Source organism: Lathyrus oleraceus, chromosome 2, assembly GCF_024323335.1.
Source record: "Lathyrus oleraceus cultivar Zhongwan6 chromosome 2, CAAS_Psat_ZW6_1.0, whole genome shotgun sequence".
Taxonomy (NCBI): domain Eukaryota; kingdom Viridiplantae; phylum Streptophyta; class Magnoliopsida; order Fabales; family Fabaceae; genus Lathyrus; species Lathyrus oleraceus.
In genome coordinates this window covers 429,799,299-429,813,526 of record NC_066580.1, presented here as the reverse complement: position 1 = coordinate 429,813,526, position 14,228 = coordinate 429,799,299, and the positions used below count along the sequence as shown (strand labels likewise).

Here is a 14,228-nt window from a genome sequence, read left to right as displayed (position 1 = left end):
CTCCTACCTTACGGAGATAATCAAAAAGTTGTGAAGCCCGAGTACCGTTCACCGTCAATTAACAACAAAGACAAGATTGAGTTCAACAACTATGAGCTCAAGGCAGATGCAGATGTAAAGGCTGTGTGGAATACATTTTTCCGTTTCGAAATAAAATTTTTTATCAAGGTGGAAGCGACGATTTCAAGATCGATCGAAGATATTATGAAGATGTTGAAGCGTCCACCTGAATATTGAAATTTATGTCTGATTTTATGTTTAAATCACCTATATAATATTGATTTAATGTTACGAATGATAATTTTATTTTGTCCAAATACAATTTTCTAGTTTTTTTTTTGCTTCTGTTTCAATATGCTTCGAAAATGCATCTACGGACACATCCCTGAAATATATCTCCGAATAAAAAAAACATATTCCTAAGACGTGACTCAGAATCGGTCTATGATGTGTATGTTTGGTAGGCGTCCAGAGATACATCTCCAAAATCTAAAATTTTATTATTTTTCACATGATGCATCTCCAAAATCCCCTATTTTTTTTCAAATAATCCTCTAATTTTCTTAAACAGCCCAATTAAAATCCATTTTTAAAACCAATTAAATAAAAAAAATAATGCTAATTAAAAAAAACCAATGTTAAAATCAATTCAATACACACAAGAAAACAGATTTTGTAGCCAATCCACATGTAAACTGTTTTTATCTAAACCAGATTGAAACCACTTGGCATTCTCAAAACTAGTTTTTATAAAAACTGGTTTGGTTTATCAAGCCAGGTCCGTAAAGTAGATTGGTTCGTATAATTTGGTTTGACATGCACACCCGAAATGGCATCGACAGAAACTACTACAGTATTATGAAGTGGGAAGAGGGGAAGATGCCGAGCATGAGCAAACAAATTTCTTAAGATATTATCGCTGGACCTCCTTAGAGTTTAGCAAATATATTTGCATCATCTAGCATTCGACTCATTCCAGTGGCCCAATAGATCAAACTTTGGTAGTAACAATTAAACGTATGTCTGTGAGACTCTACAAATAATGCAAGTTTAACTCCATGATTAATTCAATGTGACAAAAAATGCAAGTTTAACACCGTGATTAAATTAAATTTTGAATAACAACGAACAAATGAAGATCCGAGCTGAATACATAACAAGCTGTTTTCAATCTTATTAGTAGAAATCAAACATTGCTTCTAATTAAGCATCTTCCGACTTCTGGACATCCCTTAGCTAGTCAATCACTTTTATTCTGTTGCGAACCAATGTCTTGCAGGAAATGTTCTGCATCCAAAGCTGCCATGCAACCTGCACCAAAAATAAGACCTCCATATCATTAAAGGATAAAAACTCTTCTGAAACATAATCTAACTCAACAATGTGGTAATTCCTAATGCATACAATTTGTCCTCTAACTATATATATTCTCATTTTTTCATTTCAAAAACTAAAGTATACAATAAATCAGCTTGAAATTTCCAAGTACACAGTTAAATGTTATGTATGCAACTAATAAATGAAACAAAGATGGATTTGCAGATCAGACACTACAATTAATTCAAAATTCATAGACAAATTCATGTATGACAAGATAGATTTACAACTCATACAAAGAGCAACACAAATTCAAAACAAATGGAAAATTTGACAAATCAAAAGGTTTAATACATTGAAGGGTGATGGATGGGAATGGGATTCCTTCATTAGTCTAATATTCATCATGACAGAGCTAGGTTTCACCACATCAAAGTAGGTTTCATTAACCTCCTCACATTGTTGAGGTGATAGCAAATTTGCAAGATGGGTTTGCACATGTACTCTGGTTTGTGACTTCATTTATGCAGGAAGATATGGATTCAGACTCAATATAGTATTGTTCACCTTCATGGATAGATTAGATTTATGCAGGGCTGTTAGATTCCTTTAGGGAGTCACATCATACAATTGAATTAACTCAAAAGTTTAGTAACCATAAATTAATAATTTCATAGATAACTCAAAAGTATTAAAATTGGTTCCCAACAATAATGAATCTACTAACACAATAATGAGAGAACCACACACAACTCACAAGAAACAGAGGAACCACCCCACAAAAAACTGAGGAGCGGAGGGAAGAGGTTTTGAGAGGCAGAGGAATGTGTGAGAGGCTGTGAGAGAAAAAAAAATGTTTTGCCTCTGAACTCAACAGAGAACTTGGTGAGGAAGAAAACATTTCAATTTTGATTCTTCATACCATTTAAACCTGGGTTTTACCAAAACCCGGACTGGATCAATTTAAACTGAAGACATTAGGGTTTTTGGTCACAAAAAACCCAACCCAAATTGAGGGAAATTTAGCTGCGATCTCACTGCTTCTCACATTGCCGTGCAAAAGAGTGGTTTTGAAACGTAAGATTGCACTATCCTACACGATCGCGATCTTACATACACCGCTCGTGTCTGACAATGGGTTGAAGTCTTGATTTCATAATTGGAAGTAATCAATCAGGTTTGCAGCTAAATATACAATAAATGCTATTTTAGAGCTGCAAATGTTAGAACTCAAAACCTTATCTAATTCAAGGACTAACAAACTCCTCGATCAGGAACAGTAAAGAGTTGGGCAATCAACGAATAGGTTAACTTTGAAAGAACCTAAGTATGCTAGATTATAAGAAAAATTATGACATGGTGACAATGAATGGGGTAAAGATTAGTGAACTACAACTATCTCTAACACCTAAAGTATTTCAACTGCGAAATCTCCAGGCGAAAAATTATGTAAATACAAACTTTTTAACATTAATCATTTTCCACCAGACCATCCCCAAATGAAAATAAATAACGACTATGGAGAAAACAAAGCATTGAGACCATTTCATTTCAATGCCAGTCATATACACTACTCCCTCCATTTCCAAATGACTGTCATTTTAGCTAATAAAACTTGTTTTAAAATGAATGTCATTCTCACTTTTTAATGTAGAAAAGATTGTTATTTTTTCAATTTTGTCCTTTAATTATTACTTTGTACACTACTTCCAACACATTTATAGGGTTAATTTAGTAAAAGTGCAATACCTTATGACAATATTATTGCATTTTTTAATCTGTGTGCAAAAACCTTAAATGACTATCATTTTGAAACAGATGGAGTAATAAATATTCCACCATAGATGAACCCATAATTATTTAAAAACGTGTTCATCACATCAGATTGTGAAATGAAGGTGGGCACATCAATCTCTCTTGAATACTCCCAATCTCATTTAATATGACTTATGCAAGCTAGGTTTAACAATCAGTGGAGTAACAGGCAATGAGATAATCACCAGTTCTCTTATATGATAATCAAGTAATCAACAATAAGTATTGCACAGATATAACACTTAAGTCAAACACAAACAAAATCACAACAACTGAGAAAGCCTTGCTATTTATAAACCAGGAATCACACAAATAAGCACCTCAAAAAAGAATAATGAATCTATAATAATGCAAGAATAATGGTAGAATGCAATAGAATTACCAGTTCCAGCAGCAGTAATAGCTTGTCTATACTTCTTGTCCTGAACATCCCCAGCAGCAAAAACTCCCTCAACGCTAGTCTCTGTGGTCCCTGGCTTTGTCACAACGTATCCATCATAATCAAGTTCTAGTTGACCATCCAAGAACTTGGTCGCAGGTTCATGACCAATTGCAAAGAACAATCCAGAAACCTTCAAATCAGAAACCTCTTCTGTCACCACATTCTTCACCTTCAAACCCCCAAGCAATCTCTTGGTCTCTCCTTCCCCATACGCCTCAACCACCGACGAGTTCCATATCACCTTAATTTTGCTATTGTTCGCTACCTTGCTCTGCATAATCTTCGAAGCCCTAAACGTATCCCTACGATGGATTATATAAACTTCAGAACCGTATTTTGTTAGGAACGTTGCTTCCTCCATGGCCGAGTCTCCGCCACCAATCACCGCCAACGGCTTGTTTCTAAAGATCGGAGCCGCGCCGTCACATACGGCACAAGCTGAGATCCCTCGGTTCCAGAAACCGTCCGGACCCTCTCCCGAACCAGTAAACGGTAACCGTTTGGCAACAGCTCCGGTAGCGACGATAACCGAATCAGCCTCAACAGTTCTTGTGTCAGTAAAAACCCTAAAAGGACGAGTTGAGAAATCGACCTTGGAAACTGTCTCGGTGAAGATCTCAGTCCCGAAGCGAACAGATTGCTGGCGGCACCGGTCCATAAGTTCGCCACCAAGGATACCTTCAGGGAATCCAGGGAAATTCTCTACGTCGGTGGTGGTGGTGAGTTGACCACCAGGAGCGATGTCGTTGGCCATCCATCCCTCGAAGAGGACTGGTTTGAGCTCCGCACGGGCCGCGTATACTGCGGCAGTGTGGGCGGAGGGGCCACTTCCGATGATGCAGAGCTTGGTTTTGAGGATGTTGAGGTCAGTCATGGCGGCGAAAGTGGCGGAAGAAGAGCGTTGAGTGGAAATTAGGTTTCGCGCTTTGTTATAGAGATTGCTCCAATGGTTGTAATCGCAAAATCTAAATTTCATTTCCCTCCTCTATTCTTCTTCCTATTAATTATACCTTATTTTCAAGGTAATTTATTTATTTTTATTTTATTTTATTTTGTAAAATGCAATGAATATTTTCTAAAGTAGTAGTAGTTCATTTAATGATCAAATGCAAATAAATATTTTCTAATTATATAAATAATTTCTAATTTAAATTTGTATTGAATGAAAGAGCGTCCGCGTTTCAAAATTCACACCACGATTCAAAAATGTGAGATTCGGGTTGGATATGGAAGAGGTGCGGTCCTTGGTTTTTTTGAGGGAACACCGTCCAGCATGACAATATGTAGTTTGCTTGTTACTATTGGTTATTCCTAAATTGTTCCTTGTTTTTTGTCTTTTTATCTAAGTTGTTGCAATTTTAATTGTTCTTGTGTGCAAAGTTAAGAATAAGATAGAATAAGACAATATTAACATACATATGAATACGTTTTGTGTTCAGCCTATGCCAAAGTAAAACAAAATGTGATCAAAGATGATATTGAAAATGACATAATTGATTCCAGCCTGAATATTATGGATAAAATGTGATCAAAAATAAAGAAAATGGTATAATCTGATACATCCAATATAGGAGTTCTGCTCTCATTCTTTTAGGGTAAAATAAAAATTTAAAATAATATTTAATTGTTCAGATTCAAATCGATCCAAATAAAAATTATAAACTAATTTAAAAAATCAAAAATCATAAAAAAGAAAAAATATCGTTGAATGTATTTGAATGTCATGATAACCATTCTATTCGAATTAGATTTTAGATTAATTTTTCAAAACAGATCCAAAACAATCGTATGTATATATTTTTATATTTATTTATTATAATTTATTAATATGATATGTTGTGTTAATTATTATTTGATGATACTTGTTTTTTTTTAGGATTTAATTGAAGTATATTGACGGTGTAAAATGATTTTACACCGTCAATTAATCATGATTGTTGGATATTGAAACAAATTTGATTTTAATTTAAAAATTTATAAAATAATGCAGACGAATGACGGTGATGAATCGACATTGTAAAATTTTTTACACCGACAATGCATAGTAATTAATCCTTTTCTTTTTAATACTAATTTAGTTTTATCTATTTATTTTTATTATTTTATTTAATTCAATCAACCATCTTTTTATTGTAATATTAATTTTAAAACTTTAAAAATAACTTATTGTGAACGTAAATCAATATTACACATACATTCATTCGATCCAAAAGTTTAAACTTGCAAAATCATTTGTTATTTTAAAAATATATATATATATATATATTGAATACATGTTTTTCATTAGTTGATAATGTAAATGTAAAGTATATATTCATTTTTCTCTAATTTTTAATATATTATATATTATATCAAATTTATTATTTAATAGTATTTTTATAATTTTAATAAAAAAATATAATTTTTACTATGAAACATCTAAATCGCACCGCCTAAGAAACATGGATAATCTATTTTAAACCAATCACTACGTCCAGACATTATATCTATTGTTTTTATTTTTTTTAAGTCGGTATTCAGCAAACTCAACTTTTTTTTTTTTTTAATGTTGTAGTTTTAGGTTTTTTTAATGGATTTTTTAAATACTGATATAGAATTTTGTCAATTTAATTCGTTGCACAATCTGTGGATATTGACAAATTTTTTGGTATCCGTTCTGGGTAGCAACACCAACACCATGCATGTGCATATAAAGAACTTGATGTGGCTGTGTATGTATGAACTGAATTCATGTAGGCTTGGTTTGTACCTGAGATTGATGGTTTTTGACAAATTTTTTGGTAATCACTTAAAATGTAAAAGTTGTAAAATAATTTAACTTTTTTATTTCTAAAGCGTATAAACGGTACGGTATATGTTATATTTGATCTTCATTTTTGGTTGAAAATTAAAAATATTTAACAAAATTCAATATATTACCGTGACAATATAAAATGGTAATATTACATTATTGTTTAATGAAAATATATAAACTATTAAATTATTAAAGTATTTTTTAAATTTAAGTGTGATTTGATGGAACATGTCGTCTGATTGATCAACATTGTAAAATAATTTTACATTAACTTTATTAGAGTATAATCCAATTTTCATTTAACATTTTATTTAAGTGTCATTTAAGTTTAATTTGAGATGCATTTAATTTGATAGGTAAGTTTTAGTGTGTGTATAAATACTGAGTCTATGTTCAGTTAGGCAGGAGTAATAGAATTTTCATTGCAATCAATTTCTCTTTGAAAGTTAGTTACGATTCAGTTTCACTCTTTTCTCTCTTCCATCTTCAACATCCTCATCTTCTTCTTTCTTGTACACCAACAATTGATATTTAGAGTTCTGGTTCGGATCCACGGAAAACACTGGGTGAACATGAGGCATGTGTTATTGATTTTGTTTATTGAATTCACGATCGGAATCGGAATAGAATCACATTTTTTTTATTATGTGGGATTGAGAAACACGAGTGTTTGGTGATATCTTAGTGAATTCCTTTACAAGATCGAAGATGAACAATGGAAATGGTAGTTTGAACACAAAGCTTTCGATATTTGGTGGAAATAATTGGAATCGGTGGACGATTCAGATGCGTGTGTTGTTAGGCGCTCAAGATGTTCTTGAACTCTTCAATGACGATTATGCAGTGGTTGCAGCAGATGCAACTGAGGCACACAGAAACGCGTATATAGAGTTAAGGAAGAAAGATCATAAAGCTTTGTTTTACATCCATCAGTTTGTGGATGTGAATGTGTTTGACAAGATCGCTAATTTGACGACGACGAAGGTTGTGTGAGACACACTGGTACGGTGCTACAACAGTGATGCATCAGTGAAGAATGTGAAGCTTCAGTCTTTACGTAAGCAGTGTGAGAATCTCAACATGAAGAACAATGAGAAGGTACCAGATTACATCTTCAGAGTGATTCTGATCACAAATAACATGAAATCTTGTGGAGGTACTCTTTCTAGACAAGTAATCATTGAGAAGGTATTGAGATCTATTACTCCTCAGTTTGATTACATTGTTGTAGCGATTGAATATTCTAAGGATCTGAGCACAATGAGAATTGAAGAGCTGCAAATCACTCCAGAGGCACAAGAGTTGCGTCTAATTGAGAGAACTTCTGAAACAGGGGTAGAGCAAGCTCTGAAAGCGTCTTCTAGTAAGAAGAATCAGAAGCAGTCTTGGTCAGAAGCCAAGAAGAGACATGATGGTTATTAGAAGTCAGAAACCTCCAACTCTGATGAGAAGAAACATCAGAAGGGTAAGAAGAAGTTTAACAAGAAAAAGGTTCAATGTTATTGTTTTAAGAAGTTTGGTCACTTTAATGCTAACTGTTGGTCAAAGAAGGAGAGGAAATGAGAAGAAGAAAACATATCCAAAGGAGAATCTGATGATGAACCTGTGTGAAGCTAGCAGAAATATACCCAAACGCATCGCACGCTCGAACATACAACAGAGTCGCCATCGAACTTTATTTGTTCCCGAAGGAAAGGGAAAACATCGATAAAACCCGAGGGAAAGAGATATGTTGGGTAAGGAAGTCGGTTATACAAGGGGAAGGTATTAACACCTCTAATATCCATGGTACTCCATGGGAACCGTTTTGATTGTTCTTGCTCGAATAGGTGTTATATCTAAAGATTACTCGCAAAAGAATGAAGGAAAAAGGAAAGAAATAGATAAAGTGCTCAGTGAGGATTGGCGCCCTCATGCCTATGTATCCTCATAGTGCAATGAGGAATTCAGAGCTCCGTAGTTCATAGAACTAGTGGTGGGAGATGAAAAGAATTTGTGATAACAAGTATGGTCTGAACCAAAGGATTGTGTGATTTAAACTCCAAAAAGAGGTGAAATATGAATCCAAGAGTAAAACTGGTATGAAACAACAAGTGGGGGGCCTACGGCATGGTGTCACTGTATTGGAATAATCGAAAAAGAAGGAATTAAGTGTTTGGGTACAAGTCAAACAACTCTTGGTTCACAAGCTGACAAAAATGGAGCATAAATAAATATTGTATTTGGCTCAAAGATAAGGTATATCACATGGAGTGAATGAAGGTAGTATCGAATGTAGGCTGTGATTAATGTTCCATGGAGATGAATGAAGGGAATGACCTAAGGCAAAAGGAATAAATAAGTATGCTCGCGGAGGATTCGAACCCTCGTGCTTACGTATTCTCATCATGCAATGAGAAAATCAGAGTAATCGTAGTTCAGTCTACTACGACTGAAACAAAAGGGTACGAGATTGATTTTCCAGGGTACACTACCCTTCTAGGTTGAAAAAGGAGTGTCAAGGTTTATAAGCTTCTAGGCAAAGTATCACTACCAGAGTTTAAAACCAATGATGTCAAGGAACCGAACTGCCAAGGTTTATCACCTTACAAGGTTGTGAACTGAATTGGACTGCCAAGGTTTATCACCTTACAGGGCCAAGAGAAACAAATGCTAGAGTCCATGACTCTCATGGCAAAGGACTAAATTGAAATGCTAAGGTTTATCACCTTATTGGGCGAAGAGAAACAGATGCCAGAGTCCATAACTCTCATGGATGAAGTTGAATTACCAAGTTTTACTACCTTTCAAGGTAAATAGAAACAGACTCTAGAGTCCATGACTCTCAGGGCAAAGAACTGAATTGGATTGCCAAGGTTTAACACCTCTCAAGGCGAAGAATTGAATTACCAAGGTTTACCACCTTTCAAGGTAAATATAAATAGATGCCAGAGTCCATGACTCTCAAGGAAAAGAATTGATTGAAAGAGGGTGTACAACCACAAGTTGCTAATGGAAACAGTGTTCCATTATTGAAGTGTGTAAGTTTAAGGAGTGCCTTAGAGGGGGGTGAATGAGGCACTTAGACGATTTTCCGGATTTTTTACGGTTTATTGATTTTTACTTTCTTGAGATGTGTCATACCCCAAATTTTGCCCAATTAATTCATTTGCATTCATCCATTGACATTCATTCAAGTGAATCATTCATCTGCTTCTCATTATCTGAACTGATTCCTTATGGACATTTTATCTAGTCATAACGATTTCATTTCCCATACATAAGTCAGGATTAATAACCACTTTGTTTTAATTTATCTGTTCTGGTCAGTTCATGCATTCGTTACATGTCCATAATAGAAATTGGTGACGAATTTCACCTAACCTTAGTCAGATTGATTATTTAAGGGTTTTTTTTTTCATGAACTTTCATAAGGTTTTAGTTGATGAATTATATTGAGTGCTTCTAACATGAATGATTAGAGATTTTGTTTTTTGATTATTATGTAAGGTTTTAGCTTTGATTAATTAGGGCTATGTCCTTGTGTTCCATTTCAAAATAAGCTAAAGTTCTAATTGATCTTGTCTTCGTTTTATTTTTGTTTATTAAGTTCTAGCAGGAAAGCTTTTATGTTGATCGGAAATAATAATAATAATAATAATAATAATAATAATAATAATAGTAATTTATTTTTAAATTTGAATTGAGTCAAGAATTAAAAATATAATAATCATGATAATATTGTTTTTTTTCTACCAATTTGAGTTAAGTAAGTCGAAATACATGGTCACATTTTAAAAGAAATAAACACTATGTTTTATACTAAAGTTTAGGTTAATTATTTTTGTATATATTTTACAACAAAAAACAAATACAAAAGTAAGAATTTCCATGTGTGGATGGTCCCTTAGGCTTGCTTTTTGTTTGTTTCTGTTTGGCTTCATGTGTTAGACATCTCTCCTTTTCCACTTCTGATTTCTGATATTTCTATCACATACACATTGCTGCAGCTAGTTAGCACAGTTTTGAGGAAGATAACACAAAGCCAAAAAGTCTAAATAAGAAAGCAGGATGCAGGTTTCCTAAAACATCAGTATAACAGAATTTACATAAGTATGATGAAACAACTCTGAATCTCAAAAAAAAGTTAGGCTAACTCCATTACCCTTTTATCATAAAACAAACCCTAATGGCATAACTTGGATGAATATAAAAAGGGGAAGTTCTAACAGCAAGAGGGGGAATTCGAATTAAAAAAAACAGCCATAAAAATTTCAAACAAACACTCACATCAGAAAAACACATTAGTAGAGAAACTCTTTGAATCGAGTCGTCATATATTTTCTTCTTCACTGCAAAAATCCCGGACCATAACTCACAACATATAGAAGGCAGAGTTAGACTAAAGTTAAGAGCAAACCTGAAGCTGTTTCAAGACCGACTTCTCATTTGTTAGTATCCCTTTATGAGCTTTTGTTTTCTTTCATTTTTTTTTCTTCGTATTCTGCATTTTTGCTTCATTGATGCTTGGATGGTCTGAGATGATTTCAATAACTGTTAGAAATTTAGCTCTGTTTGTGTTCATTCCCCTATTTCCTCGCGTGCGATGTTTGTTGTAGAGATTGAGCATTTGAATCGTGTTTTAAACAAGGATGTCGGTTTGTTTAGGGAGTTGTTGATTTGGTTCTCTTATGTAATCGGTTTGTTCTTGGATATTAGGAGGAATACATGAGTTTAAAAAATGATGATTTGTTTCCATTTTACTTTAATATGTTTTAATTAAAAGCTACTGTATATTTGACCTTTCCACTTTACCCAACGTTTCTTTTCTCTTTTCCTGTACCTATTTATTAGTTTGGACAGATTTTAATGTGAGTTGTTCAGGATGTGACCTAGAAAGGATAGGGGCGACGGTTCCAAGAGGAAAATTAGGATTTATTCATTCTTTTATTTTTGGTCTTTTAGAATTCTTAAATTCTGGGTTGGGCTGGGTCGAAATCAGCCAGTTTGATTTCCTTCACCACCCTTACTGTCAATAAACACCCAAGCTCATTTTTTATATTTTTTTTAGACATTAATAATTTTCTTATATATTATCTAATAAAGGTTATAAAATGATAATAATATGAATTAAAAATGATTTTTTTTCTTTTTTCCTTTTGTACCCTTTTATTTTATACTAATAATTTCTTAATTATTTTTTTATTGTTATTTCGGTCTTTATTAATTAAATGATTGATCACTATTATTAAATCGATTAATATGAATATTTTCTACGTAGTCTTTCATCATTACTTTTAATTATTTTAAATTATTTGTTTTGCTATTTATTTATTTACTTGTTGCAAAATTAAATAATTAATTATATTAAAATAAGTAAAATAAGAAATCTTGGTCCAGCACCAAGTTTCTTTTTTTAAGTATCCGACTAAATTATTCTGTGCCCCAATTTAAATTGTCTTATTATTTAAGTTAATATATTAAAACGTTTTTTAATAACTCAAAAGAAGAGAGCCATTGGAATCTAGCATTCCGGTGGAACCCTCGAATGAGCAATGCATTTTGGGTTAACCGTTAATTCTTTTCTTTTATTTCTTAAAACATTTAAGTCACCTTATTATTTCTATTTATTTTATTTTTAGTTTAATCCTAGTATTTTTTTTTAAAAAAATAATAAAAAAGGGATAACAAATATAGAAAATAAATAAAAATAGAATCAACTTTTCATTAAAACTATAATGTTGAGTTTCTTTTTCTTTAAACACTAAAATGAGATGAATATTAGTAGAAACTTGAACTTTTTTTATATATCTCTTTTGTTATTTCTTTTAAAATAAAAATAAATAAATGCATAAGGGTTTTCCATTTATTTTCTGGTGTTTTAGATTATGTTATAAAAAATTTAAAAAGTAAATTTTGTTATTTTTCTTGTATTCTAGATTATGGTATAAGAAATTTAAAAAAGGGTTAATTTATTTATTTTCTTATATTCTAGATTATGTTATAAATTATTTTTTTTAAGTTAATTTATTTATTTTCTTGTATTTTAGATTATGTTATAAAAAATAATTAAAAAAAAACTATTTTAGTTATTTTCATTATTATTATTATTAGATTATGTCATAAAAATAAAAACTAAATCATGTATTTTCTTTTATTATTAGACTATGTCATAAATAAAAAAATTAAGTTTAACATTTATTTTCTTTTAATTTTAGATGTCATAAAAAATCATAAAAAATAAGTTTATCATTTTTTTTAAATTTTAGATTATATCATAAAAAATCATTAAAAATGTGCTTACCATTTATTTTCTTTTAAGTCATGTCAAAAAATTCCAAAAGATAAGTTTAGCATTTATTTTCTTTAATTTTAGATCATGTCATGAAATATTCCAAAAAATTAAGTTTGCCATTTATTTACTTTCAATTTTAAATCATGCCATAAAAATTCATCAAAATTAAGTTTGCCATTTATTTACTTTTAATTTTAGATCATGTCATAAAATATTTCAAAAAAAAAAAGAGCTTACCATTTATTTTCTTTTAATTCTAGATCATGTCATGGCAATATTAAAAAAAAATGAGGTTATCATTTATTTAATTTAATTCTAGATCATGTCATAAAAATTCAAAAAAAATAAGTTTACCTTTTATTTTATTTTAATTTTAATTTAGATTATATTATAAAAATCATTAAAAAATTTAATTTAGTTATTTTTATCATTAGTTTTAGATCATGTTATAAAAATTATTAAAAAGATTCATTTAGTCATTTTCATCATTATTTTTAGATTGTTATAAGAAATATTAAAAAAATAGTTAATTTAGTTATTTTCATCATTATTTTAAATTATGTTATAAAAATATAAAAAGAGTTAATTTAAATATATTTATTATTATCATTAGATTATGTTAGAAAAATAAAGAGTTATGTTTAATTTATTCTCTTTTGTTATTATTTTAGTTGGATTTTTTTAAGAGAATAAAAAAAATATTTAATTATCAGACCTTTTTAATAATATGCATATGTCTACTATTAAGTTGGTCTTATTTTCTCACTTTATTTTACCAGACATAAAAAAAATATAATTGTATTTTTCTCCAACTTAATTTCTTGCTGTTTTCTCTAAATATTTGAATAACTATAGAATTATTATTTTCAAATAATATCATTTTCTTTGAAGTTTTATTTATTATTGTTAGAATATTACGAATAAATAATTAAATAAATATTTAGTAATGATGTCGAGTAATTAATAGAATAAAATATTTATCACTAATTTCTTAAACTTTGGTCATCCCCAAGTTATATCTTTTAATCTGATTAATTTATTTTTTTATCCCGATTCAAACTCTTTATTATTTAAGTTAAAATATTAAAATCCCTTTTTCAAATAACTCAAAAGAAGTGGACTATTGGAATCTAGCATTCCGGTAGGAACCCTTGAATGATCGGTCTTGAACCACACATTTTGGATTAACTGTTCATTCTTTTTAAAACACATTAGTTAACTTGGACAAATAAGGGCCGTTGGGATCTCGCATTCTGATGTAACCCTTTGAGCAATTGATTCTTATCAAGCGTTCGTTGTCCATCAAACAAATTTCTCAACTAATTCGAATGAAAAAGGACCATTGGAATCTAGCATTCCGGTGGAACCCCGAGTGATAGATCCCAAGGCTCATGTCTCGTTCTCATCAAATATTCGTCATTCACCTATAAAATACATCCAACACATCAAACTCTTTTCTCACCGCCGTGCAATTAATCTGAAAAACCTTTTCATAAACAAAAGACATATTGTCTTAAGATGATGTGAAACAATGTTTCACCCATAATTGTTGAGTTGAGATAAGTGACGTTTTTCCGAATGTTGAT

The 14,228-nt window shown here is 31.2% G+C and overlaps 1 protein-coding gene across 1 annotated transcript; it reads right to left on the bottom strand.

Moving 5' to 3' along the window:
* Positions 1-1,040: 1,040 nt before the first annotated feature.
* Positions 1,041-4,811, bottom strand: LOC127119954 (thioredoxin reductase NTRB). Its single transcript, XM_051050332.1, has 2 exons — positions 3,515-4,811; positions 1,041-1,311 (listed from the first exon to the last, which is right to left on the bottom strand). Exons 1-2 carry the CDS (start codon positions 4,548-4,550, stop codon positions 1,241-1,243), a joined length of 1,107 nt encoding a protein of 368 aa, XP_050906289.1. The 5' UTR covers positions 4,551-4,811; the 3' UTR covers positions 1,041-1,240.
* Positions 4,812-14,228: the final 9,417 nt, after the last annotated feature.